This window comes from Sciurus vulgaris (assembly GCF_902686455.1).
Source record: "Sciurus vulgaris genome assembly, chromosome: 7".
Classification (NCBI taxonomy): domain Eukaryota; kingdom Metazoa; phylum Chordata; class Mammalia; order Rodentia; family Sciuridae; genus Sciurus; species Sciurus vulgaris.
The window spans coordinates 33,790,471-33,811,886 of NC_136467.1; the positions used below are offsets into that span (position 1 = coordinate 33,790,471).

At 35.4% G+C, this 21,416-nt stretch overlaps 1 protein-coding gene across 1 annotated transcript in view; it reads right to left on the minus strand.

Annotated features, from left to right (window-relative positions):
* ENPP3 (ectonucleotide pyrophosphatase/phosphodiesterase 3) overlaps nt 1-21,416 on the minus strand; it is a 95,570-nt gene that overhangs the window by 48,360 nt on the left and 25,794 nt on the right. Inside the window, 1 exon segment of the mRNA XM_079148223.1 lies at nt 586-665. Within this exon segment, the coding sequence (XP_079004349.1) occupies nt 586-665 (80 nt within the window).

Here is a 21,416-nt window from a genome sequence, read left to right on the forward strand (position 1 = left end):
AGTTGTTTATCTAAGAGGCCAGTATGAATTAATTCGTGGAGCATAAGTATTAAGTTAGAAATCATGAAGAACAACATTTCCACATCCCAGTAGTTGTCCACTGAATGGTTTACCTAACACATGATCTTATCTGTGAGGCATGGCAAGGCCTGCTTTAGAATACCTTTTGCTCAGTGGTCAGCAATCCAAACAGGAATACAAGATAGCACTTCAGCACTATGATTGGGGGCTATTTTAAACAGCAAAATCACCAATAAGAAGCATATATAACCTACCATTCTCAGAGGACCTTCAGTTAAATAAAGGGCAATCAAAAGGCCAGGAGAAAGGTATTTCAGAGAGTTTATTCTGGCCTCACACAAAGGTAAGGACACACTCATAGTTAAATAGTTAATGTCTCACAGCACACTTCCAGCCTCATGTTGAACCATGACTCCCCAGCTGAATTAAGCCATGAACTATCATTACATGTACTTGTGAAGTATGTGGCATGGGCTTGGACAGTTCTTGCCCACGAAGGTTTGTCTGACATGGTCAGTTTCCTGTCTGCGGCCTGTCAGTCTTTCCAGTGGTCAAAGCACTTACCGTGACAATGCTGTAATGATTTGGGAAGGTTTTGGTAGGATATACAGCTCTCATGTATTTTGAATGAATTCCACATGTTTCTGCAACAAAGTATTGTTGAGAAATTAGAAAGTTGTTTCCTCCTTAGAAATATGCTGAATAATTAAAAATCTGGACATGATCTGGGTACATGCCTATAATCATATCTACTCAGGGAAGCTAGGCAGGAGGATCACTAATTTGAGGATAGCTTGGTAAACTTTACTTTTGTCAAAGTAAGAAAAAAAAAAAGGGCCAGGGATGTAGCTCAATTGTAGAGGGCTTGCCTAGCATGGGTTCAATCCCCAGCACCATCAAACACACAAACAAAAATTAGTCTGAACATGAAGGTTTTCCAGAAAACTAACAGAAAGAGGTTGAAATTCTGACCCCTCCACTTCTCCCATTCTAAGGCATGTCCATTTTTAGAAGAGGAATGAGCTAAATAAAGGTCAATAACATTTTTCTGTGAAAAGGCAGATGATACATATGGTTTCTGTTGCAACAGCTCAACTCTGCCATTTAGCCACTGAGGCACCCATAGCCAATACACAAACAGATGAGCAGAACTGTGTGCTAACAAAATTTTATTGGTGGACATGGGAATTTTAATTTCATATAATTTTTACATTGCAAGATATTATTTTATTTAAAAAAAACATTTAAAATGTAAAACAACTCTTAGCATATGGCAGGCCATATATCAAGCCGAGCAAGCAGGATTTAGCCTGTTTGGATTGTGACCCCCGAGCTAAAGGTATCCTAAATTATACACTTAGTTTGCTTTTTCTTTCTGACTCTGGTCATTATAGTAAGAATCTCTATATATTATTGCTTCTCAGCTGATAGTTCCTATATGTAAAGTATCCTCCATAATAAAAATCAACACAACTGTCCAGGTAACTAAAAAGGTATTCATTCGACTTGTTCAACTCCATAAGACCATGTCACATAGTAATGTTTGCAAAATGAGCTCACTTATTGCTTATTATTTTCAGTTCAGTTTCCATTTGATCTGTGAAGTTTCCTGTACTGTGTTATTCACAAAGTATGGCATTAATTCTGCTTTCATTGTTCTGTTGTTTTCAATCTGTGCAGTAACCTTGTTTAAGGAGGTCAGAACTACTGGAGCACATTGCTATTTCCTTTGCAGCAAAGTCCAAGAAATTTTCCATACCCAAATCCCACTGCCTCTAATTCTAAAGGAAAACTTCCCTGTTATAGTCTCTTAAATTAAAAAAAAAAAAAAAAAAAAAAAAGTGAAATTGATTGTTGGCCAAAAAGTAACAAACTTGCAACTGGAAACAACGAATATTTTCCCAAATAGATCTGTGGTTGATCTCCTTCCCAGTCTCTATTCAGTATTTCCAATACAATCCAGGAATTTCCTCCTTCAGAATCTAGTCCCTATAAAGTTCACTACATAGCACCATTTGATGAGAAACAGAGATGGGGGAAAGGGACTTCAAAAATTTTACATTTTTAACAATCACGCAGGATGATTCTGATATACTTAGTTTGTAAACTGCTTTGAAACTTGATCCATAAGGCATGGCTTTAAATTAAAATAACCTTTATTTTTCTTTCTTTCTTTTTTCCCCCCTTTTTTTAAAATTCATTTTTATTATAAACAAATGGGATACATCTTGTTTCTCTGTTTGTACATGAAGTAGAGGCATACCATTTGTGTAAGCATACATTTACCTAGGGTAATAGTTTTTGATTCATTCTGTTATTTTTTCTCCCCCCACCCCTTATTTTTCTCTTTTAGTCAATAACATCAATAAATAATTCTTGTCTTCAGTTAGGATAAGATAAATTCAATATTGTTGAAAAGTTATATGATAAGAAAATATAAAGGAAGCTAATCCTCTTACATAATTAAAGAATTTAAGTGGGTGAAAAAGTCACAGAATGAACCAAGATATAAAGTCAGTTTTTGTTTTTATTTCCTTGAAACATGGGTAGCAAACTCAAATTCTTAAATGCTCTAGGGTATTAAATAAAATTTAAACTGAGCCATAGTGTATAAAACAAAATGTAAATTAAGCTGCCAGTATGGTGTGAACATGATACCATCCTAGTTATAATGTCATAAACAGGACATATCTCTTGACTACCTATAGACCTAGGCTACTATTTTGCATTTGTGTCAGCCTACTATAGTACAGTCCACAAGAAGCACCATCTTCCATTACTGTTCCTTCCAAATCTTAATAATCAAATTTATGATCAAATAAAATACTATTGGAAAGACATGATATAAACTAATAAGAATATTTGTTTCTGTAGAAGAAAAATAAGATGATCAGGGAAAATGCATTTGTTTTTACTATATATCCTTTAATATTTCTTTGAAATGTTTACCATGTGCACAATTTACTTCTAGAAAACCATTTGTGTGTGGGTGTGTGTGCACGCCTGCACACATGTGGGGAGGTCACTGGGGTGAACACTAGCCCTAGTTTGGCAAGCTCTACCACTGAGTTATATCCCCAACTCTTTTTATTTTGAGAGACGGTCTCATTAAGTTGTTCAGTCTGATATTGAACTTGTGATACTCCTGCTTCAGCTGCCCAAGTATCCCAGCTGGATAACAGGTATGCATCACTATATCCAGTTAGAAAACAGTTTTTTAAAAAAGAAAATACTCAACAAAAATAACCTGAAAATATAAATGGGATATGCTTATGTAACTAGGCTTACAGTAACTATAAACTATAAGAAAGACTAGATGGCTAAATGGATGAATAGGTGAAACAACCAAGGAATGTGCAGATCAAAACTACAATGCAGGCGATCCAAGATGGCAGACTAGAGGGTGACTGCATCTCCAGTAGCTCCAGAACCCAGGATTCAAGAAGGGGAGGCATCGAGAGACTCGCACTAAAATAGAGCCACGGGGTGAGTCTCCCCCACCGGGTGAAGCTCGGCCTGGGCAGCAGGCCGGATAGGGGTGGCTTATCAGAGCACGGCAGGGCAGCTAGAGTCTTCCCCAGGTAGCCCTGCTCACTCTGGCGGTGGGCTTCTCCCACACGGCCAGCTTCTAGGAGCAGGCCCCCCAGTAAGAGCCTTTCTGCACAGAACCAGCTCCAAGTCCTGGAGCCAGCAGCGAGCTCCAGCCCGCAGGCAGCTTCAGGGACCAGGACAAGGCACCCAGAGACTTCCCCAAGCAGCCCTGCTCCCTCCAGCGACAGGCTCCTTTCACGGCCAGCTTCTCGGAGCAGACCACCCAGTGAGAGCCTTTCCACACAGAGCCAGCTCCAAGCCCTGGAACCAGTAGCAGGCTAGGGGCACCTTTCCTTGGAAGCACTGCATTATCAAGTTACTCCAAGACTTCAGGCTACTGAAGGCAGGAAGGTGATATACTGGAAATCTACAGGGACACTATAAGCCAATAGAAGAATACTGCAATATCACAAAGTCCCACTGACATCTGACCAATATGAGAAAACAAGGGAAGAAAATGTCCCAAACAAACCTAGATACTATATCAATAAAACCCAATGACAGCACAGCAGAAGAAATGTCATAAAGGGAGTTCAGAATGTACATAATTAAAACGATCAGGGAAGCAAACGAGGAGATGAAAGAGCAAATGCAGGCATTGAAGGAGGAGATGAAAGAGCAAATGCAGGCATTAAATGATCACACCAATCAACAGTTAAAAGAGTAAATGCGGGAAGCAAGAGATCATTTCAATAAAGAGTTAGAAATACTGAAAAAAAAAAAAAACAGAAATCCTTGAAATGAAGGAAACAATAAACCAAGTTAAAAACTCCATAGAAAGCATAACCAATAGGATATAACACCTGGAAGACAGAACCTCAGACATTGAAGACAAAATATTTAATCTTGAAAACGAAGTTGACCAAACAGAGAAGATGGTAAGAAATCATGAACAGAATCTACAAGAATTATGCGATATCATGAAAAGTCCAAATTTAAGAATTATTGGGATTGAGGAAGGCTTAGAGAAACAAACCAAAGGAATGAACAATCTGTTCAATGAAATAATATCAGAAAATTTCCCAAATCTGAAAAATGAAATGGAAAACCAAGTACAAGAGGCTTATAGGACTCCAAATATACAAAATTACAACAGACCCCAACCAAGGCACATTATTATGAAAATACCTAACATACAAAATAAAGACAGAATTTTAAAGGCCACGAGAGAAAAGAATCAAATTACATTCAGGGGAAAATCAATAAGAATATCAGCAGATTTTTCAATCCAGACCCTAAAAGCTAGAAGGGCCTGGAACAACATTTACCAAGCCCTGAAAGAAAATGGATGCCAACCAAGAATCTTATACCCACCAAAACTTACTTTCAGATTTGACGATGAAATAAGATCCTTCCATGATAAACAAAAGCTAAGGGAATTTACAAAAAGAAAGCCAGCATTACAGAACATTCTCAGCAAAATATTCCATGAGGAAGAGATAAAAAACAATGATGCAAATCAGCAACGGGAGGAACTAGCCTAAAAGAACAGCCAGATAAAGGAGAAACCAAATCATGTCAAAAAACAAAAAAGAGCCAAATGACTGGAAATACAAATCATATCACAATAATAACCCTGAATGTTAATGGCCTGAACTCATCAATCAAAAGACATAGACTGGCAGATTGGATTAAAAAGAAAAATCCAACAATATGCTGCCAGCAAGAAACTCATCTCATAGAAAGAGATACCCATAGACTAAAGGTGAAAGGATGGGAAAAAACATACCATGCACACGGACTCAGCAAAAAAGCTGGAGTATCCATCCTCATTTCAGATAATGTGGACATCAAGCCAAAACTAGTCAAAGGGATAAAGAAGGACATTACATACTGCTTAAGGGAAGCATAAATCAGCAAGACATAACAATCATAAATATCTATGCCCCAAAGAGTGGCTCATCCATGTATGTCAAACAAATCCTTCTCAATTCCAGAAATCAAATAGACCACAACACAATAATACTAGGTGATTTTAACACACCTCTCTCACTACTGGATAGATCTTCCAAACAAAAATTGAATAAAGAAACCATAGATCTCAATAACACAATCAACAATTTAGACTTAATGGACATATATAGAATATACCACTCAACAAAGAACGAATACACTTTCTTCTCAGCAGCACATGGATCCTTCTCTAAAATAGACCATATTTTACGCCACAAAGCTACTGTTAGCAAATACAAGAAAATAGAGATACTACCTTGTACTCTATCAGATCATAATGGATTGAAATTAGAAATAACAGAATAAAAAACAGAAACTTATCCAATACCTGGAGATTAAACAATACACTATTATATGATGAATGGATAACGGAAGACATCAGGAGGGAATTAAAAAAATTCTTAGAAGTAAACGAGAACAAAGACACATAATATCAAAATCTCTGGGACACTATGAAAGCAGTACTTAGAGGAAGATTTATTTCATGGGCGCATTCAACAAAAGAAGTAGAAATCCACAAATAAACGACTTAACACTACAGCTCAAAGCCCTAGAAAAAGAAGAGCAGACCAACAACAAAAGTAGTAGAAGACAGGAAATAGTTAAAATCAGAGCCGAAATCAACGAAATTGAAACAAAAGAAATAATTGGAAAAATTAACAAAATAGTTGGTTCTTTGAAAAAATAAACAAAATTCATAGACCCTTAGCCACACTAACAAAGAGAAAGAGGGAGAAAACTCAAATTATTAAAATTCGGAATGAACAAGGAAATATCACAACAGACACGAGTGAAATACAAAACATAATTAGAAGCTAATTTGAAAATCTATACTCCAAAAAAACGGAAAACCTTGAAGACATCAACAAGTTTCTAGAGACATATGAATTACCTAAACTGAACAAGGAGGACATACACAACTTAAATAAATCAATTTCAAGCAATGAAATAGAAGAGGTCATCAAAAGCCTACCAACAAAGAAAAGTCCGGGACCAGATGGGTTCTCAGCCGAGTTCTACAAAACCGTTAAAGACGAGCTCATTCCAATACTCCTCAAAGTATTCCATGAAATAGAAGAGGAGGGAACCCTCGCAAACTCATTCTATGAAGCCAATATCACCCTGACACCTAAACCTGAAAAAGACACATCAAGGAAAGAAAATTTCAGACCAATATCCTTCATGAACATCGACGCAAAAATTCTCAACAAAATTTTAGCAAATCGCATACAAAAATATATTAAAAAGATAGTGCACCATGATCAAGTGGGTTTTATCCCAGGGATGCAAGGTTGGTTCAACATCCAGAAATCAATAAATGTCATTCACCATATCAACAGACTTAAAGTTAAGAATCACATGATTATTTCGATAGAGGCAGAAGAAGCATTCAATAAAATACAGCATCCCTTCATGCTCAAAACACTAGAAAAAATTGGGGTAGTGGGAACATTCCTTAACACTGTTAAGGCCATCTACGCTAAGCCCATGACCAATATCATTCTAAATGGTGAAAAACTGAAAGCATTCCCCCTAAAAACTGGAACAAGGCAGGGATGCCCTCTTTCACCACTTCTATTCAAATTTGTCCTTGATACTCTAGCCAGAGCAATTAGACAAACCAAAGAAATTAAAGGGATAAGAATAGGAAAAGAAGAACTCAAACTATCCCTGTTCACTGATGACATGATTATATATTTAGAGGAACCTGGAAATTCCACCAGAAAACTTTTAGAACTCATATGTGAATTCAGTGAAGTAGCAGGTTACAAGATCAATGCTCGTAAATCCAATGCATTTTTATAAATAAGTGATGAATCTTCAGAAAGAGAAATTAGGAAAACTACCCCATTCACAATAGCTTCAAAAAAAATAAAATACTCGGGAATCAATCTCACAAAATAGGTGAAAGACCTCTACAATGAGAACTACAGAACACTAAAGAAAGAAATGAAAGAAAACATTAGAAGATGGAAAGATCTCCCATGTTCTTGGATAGGCAGAATAAATATTGTCAAAATGGCCATACTACCAAAAGTGCTTTACAGATTCAATGCAATTCCAATTAAAATCCCAATGATGTACCTTATAGAAATAGAGCAAGCAATTATGAAATTCATCTGGAAGAATAAGAAACCCAGAATAGCTAAAGCAATTCTCAGTAGAAAGAGCGAAGCAGGGGTATCACAATACCAGATCTTCAACTTCTTTACAAAGCAATAGTAACCAAAACGGCATGGTATTGGTACCAAAATAGACAGTTAGATCAATGGTACAGAATAGAGGACACGGACACAAACCCAAATAAATACAATTTTCTCATACTAGACAAAGGTGCCAAAAATATGCAATGGAGAAAAGCTAGCCTCTTCAACAAATGGTGCTTAGAAAACTGGAAAACCATATGCAATAGAATTAAATTAAACCCCTATCTCTCACCCTGCATAAAACTCAACTCAAAATGGATCAAGGACCTTGAAATCAGACCAGAGACCCTGCATCTTACAGAAGAAAAAGTAGGTCCAAATCTTCAACTTGTTGCCTTAGGATCAGACTTCCTTAACAGGACTCCCATAGCACAAGAAATAAAAGCAAGAATCAACAACTGGGATAGATTCAAACTAAAAAGCTTTCTCTCAGCAAAGGACACTATCAGCAATGCCAAGAGAGAGCCTACAGAGTGGGAGAATATCTTTGCCAGTCATACTTCAGATAAAGCACTAATTTCAAGAATATATAAAGAACTCAAAAAACTCTACACCAAGAATACAAATAATCCAATCAACAAATGGGCTAAGGATATGAACAGACACTTCCTAGAAGAAGTTGTACAAGAAATCAACAGATACATGAAAAAATATTCAACATCTCTAGTAATAAGGGAAATGCAAATCAAAACTACCCTAAGATTCCATCTCACCCCAGTTAAAATGGTGATTATCAAGAACATAAGCAACAGTAGGTGTTGGGGAGGATGTGGGGGAAAAGGTACACTCATACATTGCTGGTGGGGCTGCAAATTAGTGCAGCCACTCTGGAAAGCAGTGTGAAGATTCCTCAGAAAGCTTGGAATGGACCCACCATTTGACCTACCTATCCCACTCCTTGGCCTATACCCAAAGGACTTAAAATCAGCATACTACAGAGATACAGCCACATCAATGTTCATTGCTGCTGAATTCTCCATAGCCAGATTGTGGAACCAACCTAGATACCCTTCAGTTGATGAATGGATAAAGAAACTGTGGCATATATATACAATGGAATATTACTCAGCCATGAAGAATGATAAAATTATGGCTTTTGCAGGCAAATGGATGAAATTGGAGAATATCATGCTAAGTGAGATAAGCCAATCTCAAAAAACTAAAGGACAAATGATCTTGCTGATAAGCAGATGAGGACATATAATGGGGGGTGGTAGGGGTTAGTGTTAGGGTTAGGGTTAAGTTTAGGGTTAGGGATAAGGAGGGTGGTAAGAATGGAGGAAGGAAGGACTGTATAGAGGGAAAAGAGGGGTGGGAGGGGTAGGGGGAAGGGAAAAAATAACAGAATGAATCAAACAACATTACCCTATGTAAATTTATGATTACACAAATGGTATGCCTTGACTCCATGTACAAATAAATGAACAACATGTATCCCATTTGTTTACAATAAAAAAAAACTACAATGTAGTCTTTATGAAATTCTTATCAGGATTGGCACAAAGAAGTGTTATTAATTAAGGTATTCTTACAAACTGAAAACATAGAAAATAACTCAGCAATATTCACAGGTTCAAAATAGGTACTTTTCGTTTTGCACATATCTCATATCCTTCTGGAAATACTAGTCATATGGTTGACCTTTGTCATTTCCAGCACTAAAATCAATAAGTTCTGCAGAACCTCTGATCTTCCCAGTGGTTGCACGTATGCATCCAAGCCCTTGGCACACAGATGAGAAAAGACAGAAAAAGGAAGACAGAAGTGATGTCAGCAATATAGCAAAACAAGAATCTCTGGGGTCTTCTTCCCACCACAGACATAACCATTTAACAGCAACACATGGATCAATTCCCTTTGTAAAAAACCCCAAAACTACTTCAGAGTCTCCTGCACACCAGCAAAGTGTGAAACCAGCCATATCAAAACTGGCAGGAAAAATGTAAATATCTTTTTCATAATTCCCATCCCTAGTAGGTCCCATACGATCCAGAGGGAACCCCAGGATACTGCTATATTTTCTGGTAAGAACCTATTTCTCCCCAAGGAAGGGAAGAACTTGACTAAACATTTACTATTCAACTTTCCAAGTGCTACCAGAGGGACTAGTCTCTATCTCACGTGTCTTAGGGACCCATCATACTGTAGGGTCCTGGAGGATCCAGTGAACAAAAAAGGAGGTCTGAACTAGTATGCAGACATTCACTGGAGTTCCTTCCTTTGATTCAGGGCGGAATGAGTGAGTAGTCAACTCCAGCTCCCAACTTCTCTCTGAGAAGGAAAGAGTTGGACGATGCGTCCATTGCCCATAGTCTTCCAGAGGTTTCCCAAAGTCTTCCCCTCTGTCTTATCAGTCTTGTAGCACTAAGAGAATCCAGCATAGTTAAGTAAACTGGGGCCAGTTACCATAAAGAAAATGCTTTGATAAGCATGGTAGTAATCAAATCCTCTCCCCTTGGCTCATCACTGAGAAAACAGAAAAAAAAAAAACCCAACTTTTCAAATTATCTCTGGGAACAAAAGGAGAGTGTTTATAGAAGGTCTAATGATACAACTTCTCTGGTGGCTTCTCTTGCTTATCTGAGAACACTGAGAGCACTTGGCATATTCTAGATACCATAGTAGTGAGTGGTGGCACACTCAGAACCAAGAAAGATAGGACTAACATAAAGTCTTGAGGAACCTCCAAAATCTCTGACCAGGTTGATTCATGAGGGCTTCTTCTATACAAAACCATTCTAGGAAAATTGAGGGGTGGCTACCTTAACTAACATCCAGACACCAACACAGAGAGTAACAAGGAAATATGTTCAAAACAAAGAAACAAGATTAATCGTAGAAATTGAACCTAATGAAGCAAAAAAGTATGATTTATCTAACAGACAATTCAAAATAACTATTATAAAAATGCTCATCAAGATAAGAAGACAGAGAAACGACATGTATTCCATTTGTTTACAATAAAATAAACTAAAAAAGATAAGAAGAGATGAGAATTTCAAGAATTTTTAAAGAGAATATAAAAAAGGATCAAATGGAAAACAGGGAGCAGAAGAATATAATAACTACACTGAAAAATGCAGTGGAACAGTTTAATTGCAGAATAGATCCAGAAAAAGAAATGACACCAAACTCGAAGAACATGTCATTGGGAATTATTCATACAGAGGAGCTAAATTAAAATTTTAGAAGAAGGAGGAGGAGAAGGAAACAAAGATGAAGACACTTGTGGGACACAATCAAGTGGATCAATATATGCAGTATGGAATTTTTGAAAGGAAAAGAGAAACAGAAAGAACCAGAAAGTAATTCAAATAAATGGCCAAAAGCTTCTAACTTTGGGAAGAAAATGAACATGCAGACTTAGGAAATCTAAAGGACCCCAAAAGAGATGAATCTTAAGAAGTCCACACCAATGCAGATAATAATCAAATTATCAAAAGACAAAGACAAAAACAAAAAAGAATTTCGAAAGTAGCAAAAGAAAAGCGACTCCAAAATATGAGGGAAACTTTACAAGACTATCAGCAAAAATTTCAACAGAAACTGCAAACCAGGAGGGAGTGTAGTGAAATATTCAAAGTAGTGAAAGAAAAATATTTAAAAACTGCCAAGTAAGAATACTCTATCCAGCAAAACAGGTCTTCCAAAAATGATAGAGAGAAATGAAAGCAAGAGAGAGAGTAATACTTTTCCAGACAAATAAAAGCTGCGAGAGTTCACCACCACTGGACCTTCCCTGGCAGGAAGTGGGAGTTCTTCAACTTGAAACAAAGGACACTGGACAGTAAAACACAAGAATTATCACATAAGAAAGTAAAAAACTCATTACTAAGGTCAAATACGTAGACAAATGCAAAATGCTGTATTACTGTAAAGATGGTAGATAAATCATTTTTAATCCTATTAAATAAGTTAAAAGTATTAAAAATAGATATAACTGAATAAGATAGTAGATATATAATATAAATAGGCATAAACTGTGACTTCAATAACTTTATGTGTATTAGGGAAAAGTAAAAGTATGGAACTTTTGTAAGCAACTAAAATTATCAGCTTAAAATAGACTGTTATTATCACAAAATATTTTGTGTAAGTACATGGTAACCACAAAGACAATGTCTATAGAAGTTATACCAAAAAAAATGAGAAAGGAATGAGAGCATATAAATATATTTTGAAAATGAAACACAAAGGAAGAAAGCAATAGAGGAGGAGGAGAACAAAAGAACTACAAGTCAAACAAAAACCAACTAACAAGATGGCAATAGGAAAACTTCCATATCAATAATGACATTAAGTATTAAGTAAAGTGATTAAACTACCTAATAAAATGACAGTGGCTAAACGTATTAAAAAGCAAGATCCAAGTATATGCTGATTACAAGAGACTCACGTCAGATTTAAGGCTCAAAGAAAATAAATGTTCCATGCAAATTCCATACAAATGTTCCAAAAGAAAAAGATGTTCCATGCAGATGGTATCCCAAATAAGGCAGAAATGACTATAATGATATGAGAACAAAATGGACTTTAAAAAAGTCTCAAAACAGATTAAGAAGGACCTTACTTAATGATAAAAAGGATCAAGCCATCAGTTAGACAAAAATCATTTAAAATAAATAAATAAATATAATAATTATGTATGAACACCAAACTGAATTCCTAAAGACATAAAGCAAACAATGATAGCTCTGAAAGGAAATAGAGACAGCAATATAGTAATGGTTGGAGATTTCACTATCTCACATTCAATAATGAGTAAAACAACCAGACTACCCCCCCAAAAAAATCAATGAAGAAACCATGTACTTAACAAACACTGCAGATCAAATGGATCCAAACATATATATGTATAAACATTCAACACTATGTAACACATTCTTCTCAAGTACACATGGAACATTCCCCAGGTTAGATTACATATTAAAACAAATCTTATCAAACTCAAGAAAATTGAAACTCAAGAAATGGAATGAAATTAGAAATCTATTTCAAAAGGAGAAATGGAAAATTCACCAGCACATGGAAATGAACCCACAACCAAAAGGTCAATAAGAAATAAAAGAGAATTTAAAAATATATCTTGAGACAAGACAAATGAAAACTAAAACACAATATACCAAAACTAACAGGATACAACAAAAAGCAGTACTAAGAAAGAAGTTTATAACAATAAATGCATACATTCAAAAGAAGAATTAAAAAATAAACAATGTACTATTTCTATGTGGTGCTAAGAATCGAACCTAGTGCCTTACCTGTGATATTCAGTGCTCTACCACAAGCCCAAACAACCTACTTTTACAGCTCAAAGAACTAAAAAAGGAGAACAACAAACTAAACCCAAAATTAGCAGAAGAAGAAAACAAAAATAAAACAGAGAACAGAAAACAACAGAAAAATGAACAAAATAAGAGTTGTTTTTTCCCCTAGAAAAAAACAGGGATAGTAGGAACATACCTCAACATTGTAAGGCTATCTGTGCTAAGCCCACAGCCAACATCATCGTAAATGGAGAAAATGCTGAAAAACTAAAAGCATTCACTCTAAAAACTGGAACAAGACAGGGATTTCCTTTTTCACCACTTCTATTCAACATTGTCCTTAAAATACTAGCCAGAGCAATTATACAGACCAGAGAAATTAAAAGAATATGAATAGGAAAAGAAGAACTCAAGCACTCACAATTTGCCAATGACATGATTCTATATTTAGAGGAACCAAAAAACTCCACTATAAAACTTCTAGAATCAATAAATGAATTCAGCAAAGTAGCAGGATATAAAATCAATACACGTAAATCTAATGCATTTCTATTCATAAGCAATGAATCCTCTGAAAGAGAAATTAGGAAAACCATTCCATTCACAAGAGCCTCAAAAAAAAAAAAAAAAAAAAAAAAAAAAAAACCTTGGGAATCAATCTAACAAAAGAGGTGAAAGACCTGTACAGTGAAAACTACAGAACACTAAAGAAGAAACTGAAGAAACCTTGGAAGATGGAAAGATCTCCCATATTCTTGGATAGGCAAAATTAATATTGTCAAAATGGCCATACTACCTAAAGTGCTATACAGATTCAATACAATTCCAATTAAAATTTCAATGACATTCCTCATAGAACTAGAGAAAGCAATCATGAACTTCATCTGGAAGAATAAGAAAACTTGAATAGCCAAAATAATCCTGAGCAGAGAGTGAAGCAGGAGGTATCACAATACCAGACCTTAAGCTATACTATAGAGCAATAGTAATAAAAACAGCATGCTATTGGCACCAAAATAGACAGGTAGATCAATGGAACAGAATAGAAGACACAGAGACAAACCCATAAAAATACAGCTACCTCATAGTAGACAAAGGAGCCAAAAACATACAATGGAGAAATGATAGCCTGTTTCAACAAATGGTGCTGGCAAAACTGGAAATCCATTATGTAATAAAATGAAATTAAACCTCTATCTCTCACCCTGCACAAAACTCAACTCAAAATGGATCAAGGACTTAGGAATTAGACCAGAGATCCTGCACCAAATAGAAGACAAAGTAGGCCCAAATCCTTCATCATATTGGCTTAGGATCAGACTTCCTCAACAAGACTCCCAAAGCACAAGAAATCAAGCAAGAATCAATAAGTGTGATGGACTCAAACTAAATGCTTTTTCTCAGCAAAGGATACAATCAAGAACGTGAAAAAAAAGGACTTACAGAGTGGGAGAAAATCTTTTCCCCACGCACATTCAGATAGAGCACTCTTATCTCCAAAAATTATAAAAGAACTTACAAAACTTTACACCAAAAAATACAAAGAACCCAATCAATGATGAGCCAAGGAACTGGATAGACACTTTGCAGAAGAAGACATAACAGGTGATTATAAATTTAGGAAAAAGTGTTCAACATCTCTAATAAGTTAGAAAACGCAAATTAAACAACTCTAAGATTTCATCTTACTTCATTAGAATGGCTACTATCAAGAACACAAACATAGTAGATGTTGGTGTGGATATGGGGAAAAGGCACACTTTTACATCACTGGGGGAGTTGCAAATTGGTACGGCCTCTCTGGAAAGCAGTGTGGAAACTCCTCAGAAAACTTGAATTGGGACCCACCTTTTTGACCCAGTTAACCCACTCCTTTTTTATACCCAAAGGGCTTAAAAATAGCAGACTACAAGTAACACAGACACATAAAGTTTACAGCAGCTCAATTCACAAGAGCTAAATTGTGGAACCAACCTAGATCCCCTTCAACAGATGAAAGGATAAAGAAACTGTGGTATATATACATAATGGAATATTATTGAGCCATAAAGAAGAATAAAACTATGGCATTTGCAGATAAATGGATGGAATTGGAGAATATCATGCTAAGTGAAATAAGTCAATCCCAAAAAACCAAAGGACGAATGTTTTCCCTGATAAGTGGAAGATGATAAATAATGGGGTGGGGGTCTAGGGGGTGAGAGAAGAATGGAGGAACTTTAGATTTTGTAGATGGAAATGAGAGAGAGGAGGGGTGGGGTATAAAAAATGGTGGAATGAGATATACATCATTACCCTATGTACATGTATGATTACATGAATAGTATGAATCTACATCATGTACAATCATAGAAATGAAAAGGTGTACCCCATTTGTGTACAATGAATTAAAATGCAATCTGCAAAAATTTAAAAAAAGAGTTGTTTTTTGAAAAGACAATCAAAATTGACAAATCTTTAACAAGAAAATAGTTAAGATTCAAATTCATAAGATCAGAAAGAGAAATACTACAACTAATAATGCAGAAATAAAAATAATCTTAAGAGACTACTGAGAACAATTACATGTCAACAAACCGGATAATCCAGAAAAAACTGATTAAATTCCTAGAAACATATAACCCAGCAAGGCTGAATCAAGATGAAATGGAAAATATGAATGTATTCATCTATAACTAGTAAGGAGATTGAATCAGTAATCAAAAACCTCCCAAAAGAAAGCCCAAAGGCTATGTGACTTGGTTGGTAAATGCTTACCAAACACTTAAAGAACTAAATGTCAGTTTTCTAAATTCTACCAAAACATTGAGGACAAGGGGCAACACTTTCAAACTCATCTTATGAGATCAGAATTGCCTTGATAAAAAACCATACAGACATTGTAAAGAAGGGAAAACTTCAGACCAATACCCTTGACATGTAAAAATACTCAACAAAATACTAGCAAACCAAATTCAGGCCCATCAAAAATATTATACACTAAAAAAATTATACACTATAACAAATGGGATCTATCCCTGAGATACAAAGATGGTTCAACATATGAAAATTAATTAATGTGATATATACCACATTAAAAAAGAATAAAATTCACATCATCTCAATAGATGCAGAAAAAAGTGATAAAATTCAACACCTTTTCATGATAAAAACTCTGAACAAAGTAGGAATAGAGGGAAATTAGTTCAACCTGATAAAGTCCCTATATGAAAATCCCATGGCTAACATCCTACTTGTTATGGTTTGGTTATGAGTTGTGTTCCTTTGTTAATGCAGGAATATTCAGAGATAAAATGAGGAGATTATGAGAACTGAAACTTAATGGGTGGATTTATCAATTTGCTGGATTAATTATGTGAATGGACTAACTGGGTGGTAACTATAGGCAGGTGGGACGTAGCTGGAGGACATGGATCATTGGGAGCATGCCCTGGGGATTATATATCTGTCCTTCTGGCTCCTTCTCTCTCTTCAATTCTTTTTGTTTTTTCACATCTCTATTTTATTTTATGTTGCTTTATTTGTTCTTTTCAGATATACATGACAGTAGAGTGTATTTTGACATAGTATACATACATGGAGTATAATTTATTCTAATTAGGATCCTATTCTTACGGTTGTATATGATGTGGAGTTACCCTGGTTGTATATCCATATATAAGGAGGACATGCAAATTAAATCTACACTAAGATTCTATCTCTCTTCAATTCTTACCTGCCGTGAGGTAAGTAGCTTTCCCCTGCCAGTCTTCCTCCATGATGTTCTTCACCCCAGGCCCAAAGTGATGAGTCAACTATGGAGTGAACCTCTGAAACTATGAGTCCAAAATAAACTTTTCTTCCTCTAAGTTTATTTTGGTGGGTGTTTCGGTTATAGCAATATAAAGTTGACTTAAAATAGTACTCAATGGTTAAAAACAGAAAACTCTTCCATTGATATCAGAAACAAGGCAAGAATGTACCTTCTCTCTACCTGTATTCAACACAGTAATAGAAGTCCTGGCCAAGGAAATTAAAGAAGAAAAAGAAATAAAAGAAAGCCAAATAGAAAAGAAAGAAGCAAAATTTCCCTACTTGCAGATGACATGATATAATATATGAAATCTCTAAAGACTTTCCCCAAGCTCTGAGAACTAATAAATGAATCTAGCAAAATTGATGGATATAAAATCAGTTGGGTTTCTATGCACCAATAATGAACGATCTGAAAAGGAAATGAGGAGAACAATCCCAGTTATAATGGCATCAAAAAGAATAAAGTACTTAGGAATAAACTTAAATAAAGACATAAAAGACTTGTAGAGTGAAAACAACAGAATATAAGAGAAATAAATTGAAGAAGACATAAACAAATGGAAAGACATCTAGTATTCATGGGCTATAAGACTTAATATTGTTAAAATATTAAGCTTCTATCCAAAGCTGTTTACAGATTCAATGCAATCCCTATCAAAATCACAATGGTGTTTTCTACAGAAATGGGAAAAAATTCTAAAAAATTCTAAAATGCATATGGTACTTCAAGTGATCTCATATAGCCAATCCCAAAATATAGCAAAACTGGAAGCATCACATTTCCTGATGTCAAAATACACTACAAAGATACACTGGAACAAAGGTATACATATAGACCAATGAAACAGAATAGAGAGTACAGAAACAAATCCATGTGTGTATAGTCAAGTGATCCTCAGCAAGTGTGCCAAGACTATACAATGGGGAAAGGATATATCTATAAACAATGTGTTAGAAAATTGGATGTCCACGTGCAGAATGATCCTGAACCCTTTATACTATACTAGAGTATCAACTTAAATTAGGATTAAGAACTTAAATGTAAAACCAAAAACTGTGAAACTCTTAGAAGGAATCAGGTGAAAACCTTCATGACCTTGATCTTAGCAATGATTTCATGGATATGACACTAAAAGCATAGGTAGTAAAAGCAAAATTAGACAAGTGGGACTAAATCAAATGTAAAAGTTCTATATAGCAAATAGAGAGGAAAGGCAACATAGGAAATGGGAGAAAATATATTCAAATCATATATCTGATGAGTTAATGTCAAAAATATATGAGGAATTTCTATAATTCAATATCAAAAAAATGAACACACTATTAAAAAATGGACAAGATCTTGACAAGGCATTTCTCTAAAACAGGCATACAATGGCCAAGAAGTATATAAAGATGTCAGTGTCACTAATTAGCAAGGAAATTCAAATAAAATCACAAGAAATATCACCTTACATCTTGTTCAGACACTTTCCAATAAAAAGTCAATAAGTGTTAATAGGAGCATGGAGAAACTGGAATACTCATATTCTGATAGTGGGAATGGAAAATGGAATAGCTGCTAAGGAAAAGAGTATGGAGTTTCCTCAAAAATTAAAAATAGAGTTTCTATATGATGTAATAATCCCACTTCTGTCTATATATAAAAAACTGATATCAGATACCTAAACCAGACAGAGACACATCGAGGAAAGAAAATTTCAGACCAATATCCTTCATGAACATCAATGCAAAAATTCTCAACAAAATTTTAGCAAATTGCCTACAAAAATATATTAAAAAGATAGTGCACCATGATCAAGTGGGTTTTATCCCAGGGATGCAAGGTTGGTTCAACATCCAGAAATCAATAAATGTCATTCACCATATCAACAGACTTAAAGTTAAGAATCACATGATTATTTCAATAGATGTAGAAAAAGCATTTGATAAAATACAGCACCCCTTCATGCTCAAAACACCAGAAAAAATTGGGGTAGTGGGAACATTCCTTAACATTGTTAAGGCCATCTACGCTAAGCCCATGACCAATATCATTCTAAATGGTGAAAAACTGAAAGCATTCCCCCTAAAAACTGGAACAAGGCAGGGGATGCCCTCTTTCACCACTTCTATTCAAATTCGTCCTTGAAACTCTAGCCAGAGAAATTACACAAACCAAAGAAATTAAAGGGATAAGAATAGGAAAAGAAGAACTCAAACTATCTCTGTTCACTGATGACATGATTATATATTAAGAGGAACCTGGAAATTCCACCAGAAAACTTTTAGAACTCATAAGTTAATTCAGTAAAGTAGCAGGTTACAAGATCAATGCTCATAAATCCAATGCATTTTTATACGTAAGTGATGAATCTTCAGAAAGAGAAGTTAGGAAAATTACCCCATTCAAAATAGCCTTGAAAAAAATAAAATACTTGGAAATCAATCTAACAAATGAGGTGAAAGACCTCTACAATGAGGACTACAGAACACTAAAGAAAGAAATTAAAGAAAATCTTAGAAGATGGAAAGATCTCCCATGTTCTTGGATAGGCAGAATTAATATTGTCAAAATGGTCATACTACCAAAAGTGCTATGCAGATTCAATGCAATTCCAATTAAAATCCCAATGATGTACCTTACAGAAATAGAGCAAGCAGGCATGAAATTCACCTGGAAGAATAAGAAACCCAGAATAGCTAAAGCAATTCTGGTATCGCAATACCAGATCTTCAACTCTACTACAAAGCAATAGTAACAAAAACGGCATGGTATTGGTACCAAAATAGACAGTTAGATCCATGGTACAGAATAGAGGACACGGACACAAACCCAAATAAATACAATTTTCTCATACTAGACAAAGGGGCAAAAATATGCAATGGAGAAAAGATAGCCTCTTCAACAAATGGTGCTTAGGAAACTGAAAAACCATATGCAACAGAATGAAATTAAACCCCTATCTCTCACCCTGCACAAAACTCAACTCAAAATGGATCAAGGACCTCGGAATCAGACCGGAGACCCTGCATCTTATAGAAGAAAAAGTAGGTCCAAACCTTCAACTTGTTGCCTTAGGATCAGACTTCCTTAACAGGACTCCCATAGCACAAGAAATAAAAGCAAGAATCAACAACTGGGATAGATTCAAACTAAAAAGCTTTCTCTCAGCAAAGGAAACTATCAGTAAAGTGAAGAGAGGGCCTACAGAGTGGGAGAATATCTTTGCCACTCATATTTCAGATAGAGCGCTAATTTCCAGAATCTATAAAGAACTCAAAAAACTCTACACCAAGAATACAAATAATCCAATCAACAAATGGGCGAAGGAAATGAACAGACACTTCACAGAAGAAGATCTATAAGCAATCAACAGATATATGAAAGAATGTTTGACATCTCTAGTAATAAGAGGAATGCAAATCAAAATTACCCTAAGATTTCATCTCACCCCGATTAGAATGGTGATTATCAAGAATACAAGCAGCAATAGGTGTTGGAGAGGATGTGGGGAAAAAGGTACACTCATACATTGCTGGTGGGGTTGCAAATTAGTGCAGGGAAAAGCCACTCTGGAGATTCCTCAGAAAGCTTGGAATGGACCCACCATCTGACCCAGCTATCCCACTCCTTGGCCTATACCCAAAGGACTTAAAATCAGCATACTACAGAGATACAGCCACATCAATGTCATAGCTGCTCAATTCACAATAGCCAGATGGTGAACCAACCTAGATGCCCTCATGATGAAGGGATAAGAAACTGTGGTATATAATACAATGGAATTACTCAGCCATAAAGACTGATAAAAATTATGGCATTTGCAGGACAAATGGATGAAATTGGAGAATCTCATGCTAAGTGAGATAGCCAATCTCAAAAAAAACCAAAGGACGAATGATATCACTGATAAGTGGAGATGACACATATGGGGGAGGAGGGGTTAGCTTAGGGTTAGGGTTAGGGTTTAGGGAGGGGGCAAGAATGGAGGAAGGAAGGACTGATAGAGGAAAGAGGGGTGGGAGGGGTGGGGGGGAAGGAAAAAATACCAGAATGCATCAAACACATTACCCGATGTAATTTATGATTACACAAATGTATGCCTTTACTCCATGTACAACAGAGAACAACATGTATCCCATTTGTTTACAATAAAAAAAGAGAAAAAAAAACTGATAGCAGAATCTCAAAAAGATATCAGTAACTTCCATATTCATTGCAAAACTATTCACAGTAGTCAAAATGTGGAAATAACCTAAATGTCTATTGACTGATGAATAAAGAATGGACAAAATAATAACAGTAATAATGTGATATATGTGTATAAACATTATTTATAATTTATAAATATAATTTATATATACAAGTATATTTATATATTATATATATTTATGAATACTTATAAATATGTTTACTTATGTTTATCTATACACACAATGGAATATTTTATTCAGCTTTTTAATAAGGAATTTTCTAACATGCAACATTGGATGAACCTTATATAAAACATTATATTAAGTGAAATAAACCAATCACAAAAACACAAATATCACATAATTCCACTCATATGAGGTATATAAAGTAGCCAAAATTGCCAGG